Source organism: Rana temporaria, chromosome 4 (genome assembly GCF_905171775.1).
Source record: "Rana temporaria chromosome 4, aRanTem1.1, whole genome shotgun sequence".
NCBI classification, from domain to species: Eukaryota; Metazoa; Chordata; class Amphibia; order Anura; family Ranidae; genus Rana; species Rana temporaria.
The window spans coordinates 243,628,983-243,644,366 of NC_053492.1; the positions used below are offsets into that span (position 1 = coordinate 243,628,983).

Sequence of the window (15,384 nt, forward strand, 5' to 3'; positions counted from 1 at the left end):
TTTTGAATTATTTTTGTTAATTTTCTTTTTTTTTTGGTTTATGCACATCTCCATGTCCCTTTTTTATTTTGGGTTGTTTAATGTATTTGAGCAAATGAATACCATGTTTAATGTTTGTTATTTTGGAGTGTGTGAAGTCACCACAACAACATAATATCTTATTATGCAAATTACCCACAAGGAGGTTGTTGTCCCTTGTTAATTTTTTTATTTTTATTTTTTTGGTGAAATGTGTTTGCCTCCTCACTAATGATCTCTATATATGTTTCAAAAAAACACATGTGAACTTTTTTCAGAAACAAACAAATACATTTATTCATGTATAAAATAAATAAAATAAACTTAAACACATCTGTCAAACCAAAACATATAAACAAAAAAAAAAAAAAGCCCGGAATAAAGTAAAGAAGACCCTGCTTGGATTTTGCAAGGCAAGGGTCCAGCAAGCAAATAATCCAGGCTGGCAATGCCAATGTTTTGGGATTAGGGGCACCATCTCCTCACTTCTTCCTCTTTGGTTGAGGCTTCCCTGCAGGCTTCCCTGCAGGCTTCCCTGCAGCCTTCCCTGCAGCCTTCCCTGCAGCCTTCCCTGCAGCCTTCCCTGCAGCCTTCCCTGCAGTCTGCCTCCTCGGGGGCTGGGTTTCATGAGCCAAGTTTGTGGCAGGAACCAGAGCAGGCTCAGGAAGAGGAGGAGAAGGATCAGGAGCAGGAGAAGGAGCAGGAGTAGGAGAAGGAGCAGGAGTAGGAGAAGGAGCAGGAGAAGGATCAGGAGCAGGAGAATGAGCAGGAAGAGCAGAAAGCACAGGAGTGGGAATCAGCCCAAGATCTATATTCTCATGTAGGTTGCCCAGTGAGGCCATGCTTATGGCCTTGAATATGATATATTCGCAGCGCACACGCTGGGCCCGCTCTAGATTTTGTAGCTTGGCTGCGATGAGCGCTGCGAATCCCTCTTCCTCAGATGGTTGTTCTCTGATGGCCGCAGCTGCTTGACGGAGAATGGCCTGGGTCTCCTCCTCCATTTGCATCAGTCTCCTTGTTCTTTTTCCTGGAGCGCGAAAAGGAGGGATCTGGGAGATGCAATCCCGCCTGCGTGACTCCTGTATCCCACTGGGGCCTGCCACCTCCTGGCTCCGAGTGGCCTCTGCCTCACCCTGTCTCCTTGTTGGGCCTGCCACCTCCTGGCTCCGAGTGGCCTCTGCCTCACCCTGGCTCCCTGTGGGGCCTGCCTCCTCCTGGCTTTGCTCTGTGTGTGTCTACAAAAAAAAGGATATTATTTAATTTTTTGGCTTCATTAATCACACACATTTTACAAATCATGACATATGCGAAGTGAATGCGGAAATAGATTTAAATGAGGCCCGCCATCCCTAATTATGTTGCCCCTTACCCAGCTTCAGATATTTGCCCCCTGGAGTTGTGTGGGGGGGGGGGGGGTTGATGCTGACTGAACCTGCTAAGTAGGGTGCGTTTCTCAAAGCTAGGAATGTCTGTTTAGTTAAAAAAAAGTAGAAAAAATGTTAATGAACACAAAGTTTGTTAGATATCTGTGACCCCTTCCAGGTGTCTAGCGTTTACCCCCCTAATGGCGTAACATAAAATTACCCACAATCATTATGACCTCTGCATTTATGTATCTTGTCCCCATTCTGTTTTGGCCGTATTGGCTATTGCTATTTTACCAATGTTTTGACAACTCAGCTAAATTTTACACCACTTCTAACCTACATTTCTAATCATTATTATACTTTGCATTTCATTAATTAGTATTAAAATGCAATACCTGGCTCGATGGGTCACAATCTGTGTCCTCCATGAAGTCTAGATCTTCATCAGATGTAGCCTGCTCTTGGCTGCCGGGAAGACTGGACTGATTCCTTGGGGGAAGGGTAGACACGGATGCCCGTGTTTCGAGCTGGTCATCAATGAACTGCATCTGACCATAGTACCACAGGTTGGGTTTGTAGATGCTGTCAGCTGCAGCTCCAGATCTCATAGAGGCCAGGACTTGTGACCGTTGGGTCCTGTAGGTGCCCCTAATCGAATTAATTTTGTTTTTGACCGTGTCAGTAGTTGCGTGTGGGAGCCTTGGGCTAACAAATGCAAGCAGGGTCTCCAGTGCTTGCTTCCTGGCATCTTTGTTTTTGTTGATTTTGCTTTTTGTTTGCCAGAGCACAGGAAGTTCTTTCCAGCGTTGTATAAACTCCGTGAAAAATTCTGGCTCCTTGAAGGGGTCCATAATTTCTGTATGTAAAAATTAAATAAAAAACAAAGTGTCAGTAAAGCCACTACTACTACAACAAGCTTTTACCCCAGGGATCTGCAATTAGTGGACCTACAGCTGTTGCAAAACTACAAGTCCCATCATGCCTCTGTCTCTGGGTGTCATGCTTGTGGCTGTCAGAGTTTCACTATGCATCATGGGACTTGTAGTTCCGCACCAGCTGGAGGTCCGAGAATTGCATTTCCCTGTTTTACACCATATCATCTAGCCCACAAACTGATCCACTCTTCAGTAATAGAAATGTCAAAAATAGAGTTACGTACCGTCGTATTTCACGATCGTTTACTTCCGCCTTTTTCTTCAGACTGTATACGTCGCTTTCAATGACGTCGGATCCCTTTAAACACTGCGCACGTGTGACGCAACGCACGATACCCCGCCCCTGACGTTCCGTCTCGTCCTTTACACGCCCCTTTCTCGTTCTTTTTTTGTGGGTGTGATTTATGGTGTTGGAAGACAAGCAGCAAAAAATGTCAGGCTCAAGACATGAGGTAGGCCAGGCCCAGGCAACAGGAAGATCCAGGCGGAGGTACAAGGCCAAAAACATGGCATTCCAGGAGATGGTAGAGATGGTCACCATCTTCACTAATGAAGATTATGATGGGAAGCACGGGCCTTACCTGCACCCCAATAAGGTTAAGGCGGACATTACTGATAAAGTAATCAGAAGGCTCCGGCTGAAATTTGGTGAACGCAGGTCAAGAGAACAAATAAGAAAGAGGTGGTCAGACCTGAAAAAAAGAGAGCCAGAGCAACTTCGGGCAATAAAAAGATTGATTCGAGCAAAAAGTAAGTGAATTTTATGTTCCCTAATTTTAGGTGTTTGTTCTTTGTGCCATGTGCTTTTCCATTCAGGTTGAAATGTATTTGTGTGGGCACTAAAAATTGTCGTATGTGTTGTCGTTCATTCGTTAATTTAACTAATATAAAACGACGAGATTCCCGATAATTTGCAACATGCCTATTTCACATGGACAAATTGTAGTGCAATCACTGTATCAGCCACAAATAAAAACGTATTTGTCTGATTTATGTTATAACGAACGACGACTCATACGACCATTTCCTGTGTTCCCAAATATTCCAGTTACAATAAATTTATTGGGTTTAATGTGACATCAATTTGTAAACATTTATGTACATGTTTACCTAATTAGATCTTAATAATTTCGATATAAAATATGCACAAAAAGGACAGTGTACTCAGCAGAGGATTTATACACATAGGGATTTATTTGTTTGAAAATTGTGAGCTAAAGTTTCATCTAAAATTTTTCCATTGTGTTTTCCCTTTCTTCAATCTCGTAGGGCGAAAGGAAGCATCAAGGCAGGACGCAAGTTCACAAGCCACACCCCCGAGGGATCTTGATGAATGTGAACCTGCCACCACATCTGGTAAAGTATCATATTCAAAAGATACCCAGGTAATGTAGATGTAGGAGAAACATATTTGTAATACATGGTTTGCTTGCACATTTCAGGAGCAACTCGTGCTGGCTCCTCAATTGACAGGGACACTGCCCAGCTCCTCATTGCCGAAATTTGGTCCTGCCGGGAAAAAAATGAAGAACTACAGATAGCAGCCCGGAAAATAATCAAAAATGCTAAAAGTGTTGAGGTCCAGTTGAAAAATTTACTGGATGTTTTGGGTAGGGTGTGAAAAAACCAAAAAAAAAAAAAAAAAATTATTTCATCTCATTCTTGAATTACAAAAAAATACAAAAAAATAAAAAAAAAGATTTTATATATGTTGATTGATCAAAAAAATACAAAAAAATGAAAAAAAAAATTTTATATATGTTGATTGATCAAAAAAATACAAAAAAATGAAAAAAAAAATTTTATATATGTTGATTGATCAAAAAAATACAAAAAAATGAAAAAAAAGATTTTATATATGTTGATTGATCAAAAAAATACAAAAAAAAAAAAAAAAAAGATTTTATATATGTTGATTGATCAAAAAAAAAAAAAAAATGAAAAAAAAGATTTTATATATGTTGATTGATCAAAAAAAAAAAAAAAAATGAAAAAAAAGATTTTATATATGTTGATTGATCAAAAAAATACAAAAAAATGAAAAAAAAAGATTTTCTATGTTTACTGATCAAAAAAAAAAAAAAAAAAAAAAAATAAATAATATGTGATTTTACTTGTTCGACCAACCAAAAAACACATGTGAGACTGAAAATTTGGTTTCACAAAATATGTAAAATAAAAATTATGCAGATCAATATATTTGTGGCTTGTTATTTTAGATCAATGATGACATTAAACCTAAAAAAAAGTGAAATTTAGGCTGGGAACATAGAACGAGGAAGGATATTTAGTCCATCCAAAACACATGCAACTATGATAACCTAGGAGACAAAGAAAATACACAAACATTCAAAACAATAAGAACAAAAAATACAATGTTTCTTGCATAAAATATTTATTATGTTCATTCACCAAAGATCAGGCATTGGAATGGCCCCCCTACCCATAAAATAGTCAACATATGCCTGGCGCACTGCACGTGCGTTTCGGGGGGCCAAGCCTGGATGGCCTGCCTCATGGGCCGCCTCTGGGACATCAACTCCCTCATCAGGCAATAATGTCAAATAATTTGAAGAATGTCTTCGTAGAAAGTTATGTAATATACAACAACATAAAATAATATTGTTCCACTTATATTCTGCCATGTTTATGGCGGTTAAAAACAAGCGAAATCGACTGACCATAATGCCAAACGCATTTTCCACCACTCTTCGGGCTCTGGCCAGCCTATAATTAAAGACCCTCCTCTCATGGGTGAGGGCACGTTGGGGAAATGGCCTCATGAGGTGGGGACCCAAGGCAAATGCCTCATCACCAATAAAAACAAAGGGCAGCCCCTCTTCATTATCCTCCGCACGTGGCAATGCAAGGTCCTCCGCCTGAAGCCGTTGGGCAAACTCGGTCTCGGCAAAGACCCCGCCGTCTGACATCCGCCCATTTTTCCCCACATCAACATAGAGAAAGTCATAATTGGCAGACACCACCGCCATCAGTACGACACTGTGGAACCCTTTGTAGTTGAAATAATGGGATCCAGAATGGGGTGGTGGCACGATGCGGACGTGCTTGCCATCAATAGCTCCTCCACAGTTTGGAAAATTCCATCGCTGAGAGAAGTCCGCTGCCACAGTCTGCCATTCCTGTGGTGTTGTGGGGAACTGTAAATAAAGCAGAATTTTTTTTTTAAGATAGTACATTACTAACAGAATATCAGCAAAGATTATTGGATCCTAAAAATAAAAAATATTAGTTCAGGTATTATTGTAAAAACAACAATATTAAGGGATCACTAAGCAGATTAATCACACCCTCTCATGGTAAGAAAAATTAACATAAAAGTGTGATGGGGCCCCCCCCCCCCAAGATCAGTTTGTGACCTCCAAAAAATGATGGTTTAACATCAAATTAATACAAATAGACAGTTACAAAAATAACATTGGGGGGGGGGGGGGGGTTGGTCGTGCACTACAATGGAGAAAAAAAATCAAGGGGGATATAGGGACTAAGCTAGGTGGGTTTGCCACTAACAAAATAACCCAAAATGGACATGTGGGCTAGATAAAAAATGCATGTAGGACCCAAAAAAAAAAAAAATATACATGCATGGAGACAAAGGTAACATTACCAGCATATTATTAAAAAAAGGTTAATTAGGGACTGTTTAAAAAACAAAAGAAGAAACATAGTCTATGCATTTAAAGGACAGAACTTACCTTAATATAGTCCTCCTGCAAAACCTGGATTATGGCAGAACACGTCTCCGGGATTATGACGCCCAGAGACTGGGGGGAGATGCCCGTCGAGAACTTCAAGTCCTGCAGACTTCTCCCTGTTGCAAGGTATCGCAACGTAGCAACTAGCCGCTGCTCAGCAGTTATGGCTTCCCGCATATTGGTGTCCTGCCTGGTGATATATGGCGACACCGAAGCCAAAAGCTGCTGGAATACGGGGTCAGACATCCGAAGAAAATTCCTGAAATCATCAGGGTTATTTTCTTGGATCTCCCGCAGCAGAGGCATATGAGAGAACTGGTCCCTGCAAAGAAACCAGTTCTTGGCCCACAAAGTCCTTCTCCTCCTCCTCAAGGACCGGAGCCGGGATGCAGCACACATCATAACAACATGCACAGCACGATCTCGGCGACGAGAACGTACCCGCAACATGGCTAGAAAACGGTCGTCAAATCAGATCGGACTAAAAATTCTGCCCTGAAGTACAGAAAGGCCTCTGAAGAACGACCTGCAAAACAGCAACGTGCACACAAGAACGCACTTGCAAAACAAATACGTCCTAAATACAAGCACTGTATCACAGATCCGACTACAAATACACAAACTGTACGACAGAAAACGAAATTTTAAGCACAACCACTGAAAAGCACGAATCGTCTCTCACCAAACTTTTACTAACACGCAGCAACACGATATCAGCAAAAGAGGGCGTCTTCCGCATGCAAATTACCCTTTATAGTCCCGTCGTACGTGATGGACGTCAGCGCGCATTGCTAGAGATTTTGCAAAAAACGATGGTCTGTATGCTACATCGTTTTTGAAAATGAAGTTTCAAAAACGTCGTTTTTTTCATCACATCAAACGTCGTTTTTTTTTCATCGCAAAAAACGACCGTCTGTACGCGGCATTACTCTGTAGATGTGCAAAGCTGGTAGACACATCCCCAAAAAGACTTGCAGCTGTAATTGACGCATGAGGAGAGGAAAGCCGATAAGTGGCTTTCCTCACAAGGGGGGGAGGGGGGGGTCTGCATTGATAATCAGTGCAATGATTATCAGTGCAGCCCAGACAGCGTCCCTGCCTGTGCCCACCATTTATGCCAATCAGTGCCTCCCCATCATTGCCACATATAAGTTCTGCATATTAGTGCCTCCTCATCAGTGAAGGAAAATAAATTACTTCTTTCCAAAATTTTATAACAGAAACTAAGAAAAATATTTGTTTTCAACTGTTTGGTCTTTTTTTGTTTGTTTAGCAAAAAAAATAAAAACTCTGTGGTAATTAAATACCATCAAAAGAAAGCTCTATCGAAAATGTGACAACGCTGAAAGCTGAAAATTGGCTTGGTCAGGAAGAGGGTGAAAGTGTCCAGTATTGATGTGGTTAATGTGGAACTTCAGTAATTTTTTCATTTATTAAATCCTCTGCCCTTATTGTTTTAACTTTGGATAGTAAAACATTTTTCTTTCTGCCAGTTAATACCTTATACAGCCCACTTCCTGTTTTGTGTCTGATAAAAATCATAGGCTTATGACATCATGCACAGCTCCCTCTCTCATTCTTCTGAGAGTTTGACAGAAAGGGAGGGGGATGAGTCATAAGAGGGCCAATGAGAGCTGCAGATCTGGAGGTGTGTGTCTGTGTAAATCCAGGAAGTAAACAGCTTCAGCTGACCACAGTTGCAGCCAGACTCAGCGGAGGAAGATTTCTGCAGCATATTTGGCAGAACAGAATCACAGTATATATAAAATAATATGCAAAGTGGTTGAAGTGAAGCTTCAGAATGGCAAAGATGTTTTTATTACAAATTTTATGAGCAGACTGCAGTTCCTCTTTAAAGCGGGGGTTCACCCTATCGACGGGAAAAAAAATAATTTTTTTTCTTTTACCTTTAAATCAGGCATTGTAGCGCGAGCTACAGTATGCCTGTCCCGAATTTTTTCCCCCCATACTCACCTTGTAGTCGTCCATCGAAGATACCGGGGAATGGGCGTGCCTTTTGGAGACGGAGGATGATTGGCGGCCGGCTCTGGCGCGTCACGCTTCTCCGGAAATAGCCGAAATAGGCTTGGTCTTCACGACGCGTGCGCATAGCCTGTGCGCACGCGCCGTGAAGAGCCGAGACCTACTCCGGCTGTCTTCGGGGAGAGTGACGTGCCAGGGCCGGCCGTCAATCATCCTCCCTCTCCATAGGCACGCCCATTCCCCGCGGGAGCCGAAATCTACGATGGACGACTACGAGGTGAGTACGGGGTTAAAAAAATCGGGACAGGCATACTGTAGCTCGCGCTACAATGCCTGTCTCGATGGTAAAATCAAGTACGAGAGGGTGAACTACCGCTTTAAGTGTATGCCTGTTTGTAAATGTTGGTGATCTGATATACCAAAATCTATCAAGGATTGCTTTCTGTGCACCGATCCTGGGATACTCTGTAAACCATGGCTGCTTCCAGCTCCAACACTGGAGCCCTGCCTCAACCTGCTCATATTCCTAAATGCAATATGTTATACCTCTCTATCTAAGGCCCTATTCACACTACAAAATAAATCCGTTTTAATAATCCGTATTAAAATCCGTCAGATAATGTTAAAAAACTGAAGTTATACGTCCTTTATAACATATCATTAAAGTCTATGGGATTTTTTTATGTTCCGTAAAGATCCGTAATAGTCCGTTATAACGTACGGACGTTAGTTATTACGGAATATGTGACGGGTCTTGCACTAATTTTTTTTCCGTTGCAAGTAACGGATATATTAACGTCCGTTATATTTTAACATTGAAGTCTATGGCGCACGGACGTTAGTAAATGTCTCCATAAATGTCCGTTATGTTAACGGACGTTAATTTTACTGAGCATGCTCAGTAAAGACTTCTGGAGCTGCACTTCAAGAAAGGGTGAAATGGTTTTTATTAACGGACGTTAGAAAGGAATGATATAACGGATGTATACGGATATATACGGATAAACATTATCCGTTTTCAATAAAGGAAGAATGGTAAAATATTTATCCGTATGTATCCGTTATTAAATCCGTTAATAAACGTCCGTTAATAGGTGTAATAACAGTAGTAACGGATATTATAAAACGGACATACAATCCATAGTGTGAAAGAAGCCTAAAAAACACATGTTCATTTAGGGAGGAGGAGTGGTGACTGCAAAGATGAAAGTCAATATTTGCATACTGTGCAATCAGCGGCTTAGAGGTTTCTAAGAAAACCTGCACTGAGCAAAGTATTGGGGCTGTTATTGCCGATTGGTTAGAGAAATTCTAGCTGCTTGAATGTTTTTTTTTTATATATCTGAATCACTGGACAAGCGTACAAAAGTGACATCAGAGAAAAGTCAGAACTCCCGATCACACATGGGACAATTTCATGCACTTAGGGACAGAGCCCATGAACTGTCTGCATCTGGAGGTGCACTATGATTGCCAACTGAAGGTAATCTCTCCACATTTGGATAGTATTGGCCTGTCATTGATCTGTACAGTCTTCCTGACTAATCAGAAAAACCTGGCTGGATCCATTGTAGAAATACACTGATCTGGACAGTGTGCAGTCCACATGAGCCTTGGGCCCCTTTCACACGGTCGGACCGTTCAGGTCCACCTGTCAGTCTTGTCCGCGGACCTGAACGGCCGCTCCATGCAAGCCTATGGACCATCAGATGTCAGCGGTGACATGTCCGCTGACATCCGACCTGATCCGATCCGTATCGCCATCAGTCCATGGCGGATTGGATCGGGTGAGATCTAATGAAAATGGGCATGCTGTCCGTTTTCATCAGATCTCTCCACAGGAGACAGCGGCACTCGACAAGCCCCTCCCTCCTCAGTGAGCAGAGAGGGACTTGTCATCCGCCAGCTCAGCAGAGATCAGCAGAGAGATTTCCCGCTGAGCTGGCGGACTCTGTAGCGATGGAGTCTGCCTCGTCTGAATGAGGGCATATCTATTACTAAGTTTGTATCATGTTCTCAAAGACAAACATGTTACAAACTTACCTTTTTTTTACTCTATGTTATACACCTCAATCATTCACCAAACTGCCTGAGCAATTACCAAACTGTGAGAGAGCACATGTGAACCACGGCAGACGTGCGCCGTTACTGCACATTAATCACCCAACATCAAACCCTACTGCCCATTTCTCACGGAGGAGGTTAAGCGCACGGCGTGTCAATCACGTTTGCAGAAATTATCACAAATTTGTTTTCACCTAAAAGACCCAAATGCAGAACAATAAGCTACATTTAAAGTCTGTGCGATTCAATAAAATATTGTTTTTACATTTGCCAGGTTTTGTAAAGCACCATAAAAGCATTTTTGGTACTATTAAAGTATAACTAAAGGCAAAACTTTTTATTTCGTTTTGGATAAAAGTGGAGAGGGATTAGAACACCTGTCAGTTTGTATTGCTGCCTGTGACCCCATTAGAGATTTTCACTGGGGGGTTATTTACTAAAAAAAATGGAGTGTGCAAAATGTGGTGCAACTCTGCATAGAAACCAATCAACTTCTAGGTTTTATTGTCAAAGCTTAAAGCCGAAATAGGACGTGGCTCTTCACGGCCCCTGCGCAGTCAGCTCCGATGTCTGTGCGCAGGCGCCGTAAAGCGCCGTGAAGAGCCGAGTCCTACTCGGGAGGCGTGACGCACAATAGCTGGCCGTCAATCATTGTCCCCTCTGACTAGGAACGCCCATTCCCCGCGGGGAGCCTGAAACTTATCTCCGGGATTAAACAGCGAGTACGGCACAATTAAAATAAATAAAGGCATACTGTAGCTCATGCTACTATGCTGCATTTCTTGCTAGAAACTTGCATTTAAGGGTGAACCACCGCAAGACTTCCTGTCTCACTTCCTGCTTCCTGTCTCACTTCCTGCTTCACTTTAAGCACCTCCTCACCCCCTTCCATGCCACATTTGGCATGTGGGGGGGGTGCCTAGTTTTGAGTGGGACTTCCTGTCTCACTTCCTGCTCCCTCTTCTTTAAGCACCTCCTCACCCCCTTCCATACCACATTTGGCATGTGGGGGGGGGGGGAGTGGTGCCTAGTTTTGAGTGGAACTTCCTGTCTCACTTCCTGCTTCCTCTTCTCAGCTTCCTAGGCAACTCCTCCTCTCCCCCTAGGTGTCCCCTCCCTCTCAGCCATCTGAGACACGTCACAGGTCCCAGAAGATTGCCTGTCCACTCCCGGTCAGTCGTAAAGCCGCAAGCTGTCACGGCCGGGTGCCCACAGTTTTTATGGCGGCGGAGAGGAGCGAAGCTCCGTGCGGCCGCATCGCTGGACCGAGGGACAAGCAAGTGGCTGTTTTTTAAAAATCATCAGCTAAACTTTTTGTAGCGGCTGACTTTTAATAAACAAAAAAATCCCAGAACTCTGCTTTAACTGAACAAGCTAAAGTTAGAAGCTGATTGGCTATCATGCACAGCTACACCAGGTTCAGTAAATCTACCTCACTATCTCTTTTCATCTTGTTTACCATTATCAATGAAAGTGGAAGTAAAAGAAAATGCCAAATTGTGGGTTGTCTCCAGAAAAGTAATAGAGGGGAAATCTTCCAATGGGGACACTAGTTCTGGTGACCTGGGGGTCCCTGAGATATTCCCCTAATTTTCAGGGATTTCCTCGGACTTCCTGTTTTGGCTAGTGGACCGGAAGTGAAGGAAAATCTCCCCACTAAGGTACAGGGGGGGCAAAAAATAAGGGTTATAATCCTCCCAAACTCTATCCCCCCCCCCCCAAAAAATGTTGCCTATAGTTCTACTTATGAAAGTAAGCATTCTTTCTGCCAGGATTTGACACAAAACAAAATTCTGCCATCTAATGTTACAATATATATGTGCGTGTGTATGGTCCTGTGACATCATGAAGTCCAAAGCAGAGCCCATAGCCCTTATCTGATTCAAGGATATTAAGGGAAAGTCCACTGTCAGAGCATAGTGAAGACATGGAGAGGGTCGGGTTAACATCCCGATGCCCATCTTGGAACACTCAGCACTCAACCGCAGTTAGCCAGCAGCGGACATCTTGTTACACCCAGCCCATATAGTTCGGTCTTGGTGCAACAAGATGTCCGCTGCTGCTTACTGCGGCCGAGTGAAAGGTGTACCAAGATGGCCGTCGCAGGCAGCATAGCATTGCAAAATAAATCCTTTCCTCTCGTGTCATTTATTTCAGGGCCTGTGTGTTTCATCAGATTAGGCGACCCATCAGAAAGTGTAATAGAAGTGACATTTTGTCGCCACCATCTTGCTACATCCGCACTCCTCCACAGTAAGGATACACTGAGACGGGGGTAAGCGGACATCTTGTTACACCCACCAGAGTTTGGAATTTTACACAGTAAAGTGGGTTTATATAGTGGAATACAGTACTTAGAACGTTGTCTGACTGGTTAGATGTTGAATTTTAAAAGCAGCAAACTTTAGTCAGATTGACTAACCTGTGAGATCAGCAGGCTTGCCACAGCTTTTAAAATTCAACATCTAAACAGTAAGATGGAGTTCCTGTCTTTCACTATATAAACTCAGTTTACTTTCAAAAATATGTGTAAAATGCAAAACTCTGGTGGGTGTAACAAGATATCCGCTTTCCCCCTTCTCAGTGAATCCTTACTGTGGAGGAGGGCAAGATGGCTGTGATGAACCGTCACTTTCATTACACTTTCTGACGTGTCGTCATATCTGAGGAAACACCTGCCCATCAGTCAATGCCATCTATCCGTGCCACCCATCAGTGCTGGTCTGTAGTGTGCTTTTAAAACTGTCAAATGACATAAAAAAAAAAAAAGAAGTATCAGCGAGTACTTGAAAAAATAAAATAAAGTCTTGAAAAAGTGGTATTGGGACAACCCTAATCCTGTCATGCTGTTTTTCTATTACAAGGGATATTTACATTTTTAAAGTCACCTATGGAGATTTTTAAATGCCAAAGTTTGTTGCCATTCCACGAGTGGGCGCAATTTTGAAGTGTGACATGTTGGGTATCAATTTACTCGGCGTAACATCATCTTTCACAATTTAGAAAAAAAAAAAAAAAAATGGACTAACTTTACTGTGTTCTTATTTTTTATTCCAAAAACAATTTATTTCCTGAAAAATTTAGTTTGTAAGACAGCCGTGCAAATACGGAGTGACCTATTTTATTCTCTAGGGTGTCTGAAAAATATATATAATGCTTGGAGGTTCTAAGTCATTTTCTAGCAAAAAAAAAAAAAATGATTTTAACTTGTAAACAGTACATATAAAAAAATAGGCCTAGTGGTTAAACAAGCATTTAACCCTTGCAGTTCAGGGGCAGCAATGGAGCATTTGTACTGTCCCCGGAGATGGGCTTTAAGAAAACACGGTGGGTGCGTTCAGTCCCTGATCTTTTATCCAATGCCCTTGCCAAACCACAAATGTATTTTCGGTTTCTGTATGACTGAAGTGTCATCCTTTCAGAATTAACCAATCAGAGAGAGCCACATAAAGATGAAAGACATTGGCAGATGTTCTTTTATTTATTCCACATACACACAACCATAATGTAAAACAGAAACATCCAGTTTTACTCATGGTATTCCCCACTACTACCAACATTCTTTGGGGGATATTTACTAAAGGCAAATCCACTTTGCACTACAAGTGCACTTGGAAGTCCAGTTGCTGTAGATCTGAAGGGGACATGCAAGGAAAATAAAAAAAAATGAATTTTGGCTTGTACATGATTGGATGGTAAAATCAGCAGAGCCTCCCCTCAGATCTACAGCGACTAGTGATGAGCTCCAGCGTGTTCGCACACTCCACGTGCAGAGCCTGCCAGGAAGTCGGCACGGCGCTGCGCTTATCACAGGCAGTGAGACATTTCCTGATCTCTGTAGCCACGCATTGGGACAATGTCTCCCTGCCTGTGATTAGCGCAGCGCAGTGCCGTGCTGACTTTCTGGCAGGCTCTGCACGTGGAGTGTGCGAACACGCCGGAGCTCTTTCCTACTTATATGTAAATCGATCCCTTTGTCTTATGGTGGCCATACACTCTTCAATTCTCTTAGCCGATTGGTGCACTGCCTTCTGATCGGGGTTCAATTTAAAAAAAAAAAATGTTTTAAATCGATCAGAAGATTATTGGTTGTTTTGCATCAGTCGCCAAGACTAAGACGCTTTGGTGATTAATTTGATTGCGTTTCCATCCATCAGATTACAAGATCACATGGTTAAAGCAGAGATGCAATGGATAACTTACGATGGTATCTCCCAACTTTTAATTAAAGTTCACTTGTCTATCACATCGATCAACTATAGATCAATTATTCCTATCGGGAGTGATCGATCAGGAAGGAAGTTGGTTTATTATAAAAAGTGTAGCATAGTGAAAGTAAACAATGAGTGAGATCTGGGACCCCCCCCCCCACCTACACACAATCAAATACAGGAAAAGTTCAGTCCCATAGGGCAGATCTCGTATTACACAAAGCCCAGGTAATCCCTGCCAACACAGATCTTAGGAGATGTCATCACACAATAAACACAACTGGGTCATCACATCCATACAGTGTACGGAACACAAACCGAAACCATTGTGTCACACACACACCAGTGACACCCCGACAACACAGACCCACCGATCACAACACACAGCCGCCGCCGCCTCCCCCGTCCCCTCTATTACCCGGGCTCTTCAAGTTGTAGCGAGCCTCCATGACTGTCTGACAGCGCCGGCCAAATCCCCGCCCTAGATCCGCCTACACACGTCATGCCGCATCGCCCCAGCCACGTCACTAAAGTGTGGCTATGGAGTGGGCGGTGTTTGAGGCTGCGCTCAATGCAAATCAGGAAGTTTCCCTGCGTATAGTGTGGATGTGCGCGTGAGCATGTGACAGGCTTGTTGTCATTCAGGACGCTGTGAGTGCAATGCTCAGGGGAACACCGCTCATCATATACATTCACTGTGCTTGCCGTTTTCAAAGTGCTTATACAGCCTAAGCATTTTTTTATTTAACCACGTAAGCAGTGGCGGCTGGTGCTCAAAATCTTTGGGGGGGGGGGGTGAAAACAAATAAAAAAAAAAAACAATTGCAGCCTCACTGTGCCCATCAAATGCAGCCACTGTGCCGCTCAAATGCAACCACTGTGCCCACCAAATGCAACCACTGTGCCCATCAAATGCAACCACTGTGCCATGCCATCAGTTGTCGCCACTGTGCCAAGCTATCAATTGTCGCCACTGTGCCATCAATTGTCACCACTGTGCCATGCCTTCAAATGCAGCCACTGTGCCATCATTTATCGCCACTGTGCCCATCAATTGTCACCACTGTGCCATGCCATCAAACGCAGCCAC

General features: G+C 42.9%; 1 protein-coding gene across 1 annotated transcript in view; it reads right to left on the reverse strand.

The window, feature by feature from the left end:
• UBE2J1 (ubiquitin conjugating enzyme E2 J1) overlaps positions 1–14,813 on the reverse strand; it is a 49,587-nt gene extending 34,774 nt beyond the window's left edge. Inside the window, exon 1 of the mRNA XM_040350092.1 lies at positions 14,713–14,813. Coding sequence (XP_040206026.1) covers positions 14,713–14,743 — 31 coding nt within the window. The 5' untranslated portion in view covers positions 14,744–14,813. The remainder of the gene's footprint in view (positions 1–14,712) is intronic.
• Between the last annotated feature and the right edge of the window lie 571 nt (positions 14,814–15,384).